Below are 8,677 nucleotides of genomic sequence, written 5' to 3'. Positions count from 1 at the left end.
TGAGTGTTTGATCACGCCCTGGTCGGCCTGGTGGCCCCAGAACATGCAGCTGCTGCCGGGCCTTCGGGGTAATTGTCAGCTGTGAGCCCAGTGTTCCAGAGTCTCAGACCTCAGAGATACGGCAGGCTTGGTTCCAGGCCTCTACAGGTGTGGGCAGCACGTAACCACTACACCTCCAGGGCTCCTGAAGACACACGCTCTTATGTGTCCTCCAGGTGATTCCAACCTGCAGTGACCCTGCAGGACTGAGCAGAACTGCCCCTATGGGCTTCCATGGAGGCCGCCTGCAGGAAGGTTGCTTCTCCTGGAGTGGTTGGTGGGGCCAAACCTCTGACCATTTGCTTAGCAGCTGAGCACTAACCCCAGTGTCCCTGGGGCTTCTGAGCGTGTTTGGTCCAAACAGCAACAAGGAAGCCTTGCTGTCAGGTGGGTGCTGACTCATAGCGTCCTGCAGGACAGTGGGATTTCTCCCACGATCATCTTTCTGGAGTGGATCTCCAGGCCTTTTCTCCTGTGCAAGGGCTGGAGCAGTTCAAACCCCTGACCTTACAGTTAGCAGCCCAGGGCTTAACCACTGTGCCACCAGGGCCCCGTGGAGCAAATGTTAAATATGTTCCTCTGTGTGCTGCCAAGGACACCTTCATCATGGCCTGGAGGGCAGACTCTGCTTAGTCACTGTTCTTGCAGAACACTGCAGAGTGGCCTGGGCGGGGTGGCCTCTGACCTCCCCTACTTTCTTCTGGGACACCCCAGCCTGCATGCCCCAGCTACAGCTTTGCCCCTGCAAATAGACACCCTCGGCCACGCCTCAGGTGGCAAGAAGGAGGACTGTGCCACCTCCGGAAGTGGACAGAGGACAGGGGACCTGGAGCCTGGTCTGGAAGGGGTGCTGGCACTAAGTGGGCTGTGTCCTGGACCACGCAGACTCCAGCCCTGGGCAGCAGGAGGGGCGAGAGAGCGCTTGTCCAGCCAGCACAGAGAGCTGGTGCGTCTGGGGGAGGCTGTGGGTGGAAACGAGAGCTGCTCCCATGCCCACTCCTCAGACCAGGGCTGCTGTCTTTTCCTCAGGCTCCTCCTCCGGGCTTCCTTCGCTGCCGTTTAGAACGTGGGTAGCACATAGGGAGGGGAGTGGCAAGCAGTCCTGCGGAGCTGCCAGCTGCCCCCTCTCTGGCCTGGATCCACACAGACTCCCAGCTGTGGAGTTGATTCCGACGCACAGTGACTCTACTGCAGGACAGGGTGGAACTGCCCCCGGGGGGTGGGGGGTGGGGTGGGGGTTCCGAGACTGTGACTCTTTACAGAGGAGATGGCCTCACCTCTCTGTGGAGTGGGTGGTGGTTTCGAACCGCTGATTTTGTGGTTAGCAGCCCAGTGTGTAACCACTGCCTCACTGGGGGCTCTTCAAAAGCAGCTGCATCCCCAGGGTGCACAGCCCGCTTGCTTCTGTTGCAGTGCTGCCTGGAAGCTCCAGGGTGCAGCGGCCATGGAGGTGCCAGTCGGCGGCGGTGACCTCAGCAGCAGCCACAGCAACAGCCCAGCCCAGGGTCAAAAGCACGAAACCGCAAGTGCAGCCGGAGAAGAGGTATGCGTCTAATTGTATCGCTCTGCTTACTGGTGCAAACGCCAGGGAATGCCGGCTGCTTGGGCGGGCAGGCACGGGCACACTCAGTCTGTAGGCGGTTTGGTGGCGCTTTCCTTTGTTGGCTTCCTTTCCAGTCATTAAACTACAGACTTGACCATGCACCCGGCTTTCAGTAAAGGCATACAGCCGAGTACCAGGAGCTGGTCCTTGAACATACCCTGGCACGTGGCTTGTGTCTGCGGCTCACGTGGTTCTGGCTGCGAACCTGCTATTCTGAACGGGACGAAGAGCCAGCCTATTTACAGATGGTTCTGTGGTTAACTCCACCATTGCTCTTCAGCTGTTGACCCAGAGAGCATGCTTATAAACAGCACCGAGGGAGCTGAGGCTGGTTGGGAGAGGCTGTTAGAGGCGGGCATAGGCCATCTCCTTTGCCACCCTGTCCCCAAAGGATCGAGGCCAGTGAGGAGGCTGGCGAGGAGTGAGTGGGGATCTGGCACCGGCCCCTCTTTGTCCACCTTGGCTGTACTACGGAGTACTGTCAGTACTTAGGGCTTCATGTATTTGGTGTAAGGGGGAAGAACTGACTTTCTGTCGAAGCCTGAAAAGAGAATTCATTTCATGAGTCTAAATTCTTAGTGTTTTTTTTAAAAAAAAAAATCAATAATAGACATAGCCTTAATAATAAATTACTAAAATTAGCTTAAGAATTTTTAAATTAAGTGCAAATTCAGCGAAATTGCCCCTGTCACACTGATGTACAGTTAAGGGCCCACTGTAGAAAATTTGAAGTCGAGATCACTGGGGGCCCTGGAGTTGGCTCCCACTCCCAGCGGCAGGCAGGACAACAGCGGAACAGGACCCAGGCATGCGCCGTCTCACAGCCGTTCCAATGCCCATCGTTGCCGCCATGGGGCCCACCCATCTTGTTGAGGGACCTTCTCTCTTTCGAAGCCCCTTCACCCGGCCAAACATGATGTCTTCTCCAGGGACTGGTCTCTCTCGACACCATGTCCACAGTACGTGGGTCGGAGTCTTGCCGTCTTTCCTTCTAAGGAGCATTGGCTATGCTTCTTCCAAGACAGACTTCTCTGTCTGTTTGGCAGTCCCTCATACCGTACACATTCTTCACCAGCACGATAATTCAAATGCACCTTTCTAAATTCTATCAAAAGGCAAAAGGATGTAACAATCCCATCAGCCAATACAAGGGAGCTTTAGAAAGTTCAAGGAAAGATGGAGTTGAAAGAGAACGGGATTTTCCCATACACTTCTTGAACTCCCTCATAGTTTATCTCTGTCCATCGATATTCACTCAGCCCTCGCTTACCAAAATGCAACTCCACTGTACCTGTATTACTGTGATAACGTTATTGACGGATATCCCACAGACAACTGCACGTTCTTCTGTATGATGTTTAATGACTTCACTAGAGAGTCCTTTGTAAGTCATAATTGACTTGTCCCCTTCCATGTGGTGGGGCCTAGAGGGTTTCTAGTGTTTGGCTCCCAGAGCAGGAAGCGCCCTGTGTCTGCGGGGCTCCAGAGGTTCTGTGGAGCTCTGGGCAGATGCCACACCGAGGCTTGTTCCGTAGAGGGAGGGAACGCCAGCCAGTGAGTCTTTTCTGCTTTGCAGGGCTGCCCGATCTCAGTCTCAGTTACTCTGTTGCTGCAACAGCCTGAAAGCAACAGTTCACAATACAGCCAATAAAATAAGCAAGCAGCCGTGTACCAATAAAACTTTATTCACAAAAACAGACGGGGGAAAAAGGCAGATTTGGCCTGAAGGCCATAGTTTGCAACCCCTTGTTCTCGAAACAGCACAGCAGGCTTTTAGATTTGAAGACGAGCAGGGATTTTGTTGTTTTTTCCTGATTGGGGTTACTGTGTCTTTATACACTCACAAATCAGTTCGAAGTTCTGCTACAGACACTTAATAATTCAAAGGCCAAATCACTTCCTTTGAGAGTCCCAGAATCTAACAATGGCAAATGAGAAATTTGAAATGCTTCACCATTCACATTGTTTTGCACTTAAACAAAGGGGCCTGCCACCCTCAGCCTTGGCCCCAGGTGTGGCCTGCCTGGAGGGGGAGGAGCAGGCCCTTGATGGAAGCTTGGCACTCCATGTTCTGGGCCGGGGCGTCCGAGCAGCCCTTCCTAATGCTCTGCTTCTCATGCAGGACCCCGTTTTAAATTAAGTGCCTTCGCTTTGAGGTATTTTCAAATGCTGCGCTTCCCTATCAACACGGGTTTGTCAAACCAGGAGCAGGGCCAAGTGCTGTCCCGTGTAGAGCGGCTCTTGCTCCGAGCTCAGGTGCTGTAGATGAAAAACACAGTTCTAAATCCCGTCTGAATGCGGCCGCCCTCTGTGGCTCCGGCCAGCCCCTCTGCCGGGGCTGTCTAGCCCATCATCTGCGCACCGGCAGCATCCCCTGAGACACGCACGTGATTTATTGTGAGTCGCAGGTTTTGCAGGAGGAAGATAGGATCCCCGGGGAATGGCAGCCGACTAAGTAGCAAGATGAAAGGGATGTTATCATCACAAAATAATGAATCTGGGATTTTCAAGATATCAAGAGATGACTCTGAAATGTCGGTTGGGTGATTTAGTGCTGGGCTCTGGTGGCATACACATTGGGATGCGATCCTCATGGTCTCATGGTCGGCAGTTCGAAACCACCAGCAGCTTCTTGCAGTGGGCTTTCTACTCCCATAAACGGTTACAGCCTCAGAAACCCACAGGGGGTCGCTATGAGTCAGCATTCATTCGCTGGCAACCAGTTTGGTTTTGCTTTGGTTTCTGGTCAGAGGCGGTGGGTGGAGAAGTCGTAAGGGGATTCCGTTAGCAAGGCAGGGAGGGGGTCCATCAGATCCCCTTCCTCTCAGCACATCCCCATGGGGGTAGTGTGGGGGGCATCTCTGTCTCCAGGGTCCATGTGGTGAAACCTGGGGGCAGGTTTGGTCACAACTGGCCAAGGGGGGTGGTGCTCTTGGCACCTAAGGGGGAGCGGTCAGGGCGCTCCTCCCTATCCCAGAGTGCACAGAATAGAGCCCACCACAAAGATGGCTCCTTACGTCACGTCGGGGGTGCAGAGGTTGAGACAGCCTGGTATGAGGCAACACTGAAAAGCGATCTCAGTGAATCCTTCTTAAAAACAAACATACCTACCCGTGGCTGTCCGGTCTTGTCGGTTCCATTATACAGCGACCCAACAGAACAGAGTCGAACCAGTCCCGGCCTTCCCCTACTGTCATTGTCACAGAAGCCACCTGTTCCACATGGAAATCTGTCCCCCGCCCCCCATCCTTCCTGTTCACAGGTGAGCGCTCAGCCACAGCGCCCCCAGGACTCCTGTGCAGGTAGTCTTGAGGAGGAGTCTAAGTGAGGACAGTCCCTGCCTCACTGCACTGTCCCCTCACCTCGGCCTGGGCTTTTTGTTTGAGGGCCTCACCTGAGAACTCAGATTTCTACCCTATTCCCCGACAGTGTTTGATCAAGAGACCGGCTCCCACCTGGGGTATTTGCCACACCCCTGCACCCCATCACTGCTAGCTCCCCTTGGCCGCAGCTGAAAATTGCAGCCTGAGCTCATTCGTGTTAGAAGACCTTAAGAACTGCTCTCCCAGTGAGCACTACCTCAGCTCGTTTGCCTTACTCCCTGGGAGGTGGAGGTGGTCGGTGGTCCACCGTGGGAAGTAGGCCTCTCCACATCTGGACAATGGTGATTTGGATACACTACAGCCTGGCTATTTCCAGCTGCCTTGGCAAGAATGAACTGGAGGCAGCCCCGTCCACTGGGATAGCCGCTGGCCATGTGGTTGCTGGTGCCTTCGAGTTGGTTCTGAGTTCTAGCCACCCCGTTGACACAGCAGAACCAAACATTGCCCCAGGCTAACCGTGTCTGTCTGTTGAATCCATTGTGGTAACCACTGTCAGTTCATCTCCTTGAGCGTCTTCCCTTTCCCCTGCCTTCCCTCTACCGAACATGACATCCTTTTCCAGGGACCGGTCCCTTCTGATAGTATGTCCAAAGTATGTGAGATGGGCTCTCACCACCCTGGCCTCTAAGGAGCATTCTGGCTGTGCTTTTGCCAGGACAGACGTGTTTGTTTGTTTGGCAGTCCCCGGTCCTTTCAGTACCTTTCACCAGCACCCTAATTCAAGCGCCTCAGTTCTTCCAGCCAGTGGCGGGAACAAAATACCAGGGTGCTGCCTTGTGAATGTGCTTTTAAAACCCCACTGAACTGTGCACTTTCAAATGCTAATTCCATGGCGTCTGAGTTATGTTTCAATCCCTGGAAGTGCAAGAAGAGACACAAGAACGAGTGGAAGACGAGGTCTCTGGTCTTTGGTTGTTGCCCCACCAGCCTCGCAGTCGGGCTGCAAGGCTTGTCCTGTTTGGGGACTCAGACCCCCCAGTGGCAGGTGGGAGGTTCCTGGGCCGTCAGGACGCAGGTGTAGAGACCCCTTCCTAAGTCCACCCACCTTGGGCTGTGGAGCTCCCGAGCAGCTCTGGGTTTTACAGGTTTACATTTCCACACAGAATCCCAGCGTCTTTAATTTCCCAGGAGCCTCCTGCCTCAGTCTTTCTGTTACAGTGCTACTCCCTTGTTGCTTCTCTGTGTGTTCTGCGCTTGGACCCAGTGAGCAAGGGCAGTTTCCTGCAGGGATTGGTTAAAGACGTGAATCTAAAGCACAGGATCCCAAACGCTTTTCAGAAAGCCAAAAAAAAAAAAAAAAGGCGACTCAGTGTCCCCTGGCGACTCCCACCATTTGTCCGGTAGCCCATCATCCAGCACAGTGTAGAGATCTGCTCTGGCAGCCCCACTGGACCGCCCCAGCACCCCTAGGGGCGGCAGCACCCACTTAAGGCAAGCCCCCTCTGGGTAGAGGCTGTAGGGCAGGGTGTAAACTGAGTCTGTGGTGCAGGAAACAGCCAGGAGGGCAGGGGCGGGGGCAGGAGAACAGAGCAGAGCAGTAAGGGCTGATTCAAGCGCAGAGTCACTAGCAGCAGACTCAGGAGGGGAGAGCAGGTCATAGAGCGAGAAATGGCCTGCTAGGTGAGGCGCCTTCAAAAAGATTGTGGACAACGGAAGAAAAGGCCAATGGGTTTTTTCCCCCCACAGGCTATTACAAGCCCCCCTCGTAGAAGCTTATCTTAATGGAGAAACCCTAACTTCTCTGTGTGCAATATAAGAACACCCCGTGTGTGGCAGTCGTGAGGATGGCGAGGACCAGGCAGTGGTTCCTTCTGCTCTCCAGAGTGGCTCTGAGTTAGAGCCGACCTGACAGCACCCAGCAAGGTCAAAAGGGCTCCAATGGGGAACAAGCAAGCAAACCCAATCCCAGAGGGCCGACTGGCTCCATCAGCGTTCCTGGGGAAGCCCATTGCAGGCCTCTCCTTAAGGGACTGCTGAGCGGCATTGAACTCTCTGCCTTTAGGTTAGTAGTTGAGTGCAACCATTTGCACCCCCTCAGCTCAACTCAGAACGCCCCGCTGCCATGAAATCTATTCCAGTCTAAAGGCCAGAGCAGAACCGCCTCCTGAGACTGCAGGTCTTGTCCAGAGCAGAAAGTCTCAGCTTTCTCCCTCGGACTGACCTTTTGGTTAGCAGTCCACCTCATGACCCACTGTCCCACCAGGACCCCTCGGTGCCAAATCAGGACCTGGCCGTAATCCTCTAAACAGCCCTGTGAGGTGGGCGGTGGCTAAGTGCTACGGAACCTGTGTGGTCAACTCTGTATTTGCAAGGCATCCACTGCGTCTCTCAGTCCCAGGCACGGGGCTCTGAATTAGGGCCCTTAGTTGAATCAAGCGACATCTCCAGTCACCGAGCCCAGCGTCGGGCAGAACCGGGCTCCTCAGGCCAGAGCTTGCACTGGACCATGAAGACCCGGAGGCCTGTGCTGGACTGTGGGAAGCTGGGCGGGGAGCCTCAAGTCCTAACCCTGTAGATGAGACGAGAGCATGCTCTCGGATATAAGAATCCACCCTACAGCGAAACAGGCGCTTCCAATGCCCCTTCACGCTGTGCTTTCCTAGGAAGCCCAGGACGGGGATCCTGATGCTGAACATGGGCGGTCCGGAAACCCTGGGGGACGTTCACGACTTCCTGCTTAGGCTCTTCCTGGACCGGGACCTCATGACGCTCCCATGGCAAAAGTAAGATGTGTGTGCTGTGTGCCCCTGCGCTTTTCAGTAACGGGGCCACGTGCTTGGCCTGAGTTTGAATCCCAAGTCTGCTGCAAGTCTGCCTTCTCTGGTAACACATGTTCATGTTCACGGGTGTCTGGTGGCGTTGAGAGCAGCATTGTGGATTTCTGTTCGGTGTCAGAGGGGTGTGGCTTTGGAAGGCTTACCAGGAGAGAGGGAGTAAGTGTCCATACCCCACCGCACCACCCACCCCGAGCCCTGGGAGCCACAGCTGTCCTGACCTGACCCCTCTGAGTCCCTTTAGAGAGGTGCTTGCACTCTGCATCGACAGCCGAGTCACTGGGACCCTGACTACCCTGTCCCGCCGCCCCTCAGCCTCCTGTGTGGTGTGGGTGAAGTCACCGAGCAAGTGTGTTTCCCATTCAGCCGCTTGTACAGTGCACGCATCCCTGTCCTGACATGCGCTGCAGTCCCTCACCGTAACGGCCCTCTTCCCACCTCCTCCTGGCCCTCTGAGCGGTGGTGCAGGGCATGTGTTGCCCTGTGTGTCTCCTGTGAGTGGACGATCGGAGGAATCCCCTCCTCCGGGTGGGGGTGTGTCTGAAGGGCGATCTCAGTGGGCTCTAGGTGGCCAAGGCCCTTATGGCTATCCCTCCCCTCTTCCTCTTTTTTAAAAATCATTTTACTGGGGGCTCATACAACTCTTATCACAATCCATACATACCCCATTGTGTCAAGCACATCTGCACATTTGCTGCCATCATCATTCTCAAAACATTTGCTTTCTACTTGAGCCCTTGGTATCAGCTCCTCAGTTCCCCCCTCCCCCATGAACCCTTGATCATTTATAAATTATTATTATTTGTCATGTCTTACACTATCCGATGTCTCCCTTCACCCACTTTTCTGTTGTCTGTCCCCCAGGGAGGGTGTTATAT

General features: G+C 54.5%; 1 protein-coding gene across 1 annotated transcript in view; it reads left to right on the top strand.

Moving 5' to 3' along the window:
* The first annotated feature begins 1,447 nt into the window (after positions 1-1,447).
* Positions 1,448-8,677, top strand: part of FECH (ferrochelatase) — a 27,600-nt gene continuing 20,370 nt past the window's right edge. The window contains exons 1-2 of the mRNA XM_030887290.2: positions 1,448-1,582; positions 7,629-7,748. Of these exons, the coding sequence (XP_030743150.1) occupies positions 7,651-7,748 (98 nt within the window). The 5' untranslated portion in view covers positions 1,448-1,582; positions 7,629-7,650. The remainder of the gene's footprint in view (positions 1,583-7,628; positions 7,749-8,677) is intronic.

The sequence above is a fragment of the Echinops telfairi genome, unplaced genomic scaffold, assembly GCF_000313985.2.
Source record: "Echinops telfairi isolate 266 unplaced genomic scaffold, ASM31398v2 ScPeMD7_7400;HRSCAF=8409, whole genome shotgun sequence".
NCBI classification, from domain to species: domain Eukaryota; kingdom Metazoa; phylum Chordata; class Mammalia; order Afrosoricida; family Tenrecidae; genus Echinops; species Echinops telfairi.
Note: the sequence above shows the minus strand (reverse complement) of the source record. Positions and strands in the feature narration are given on the sequence as shown.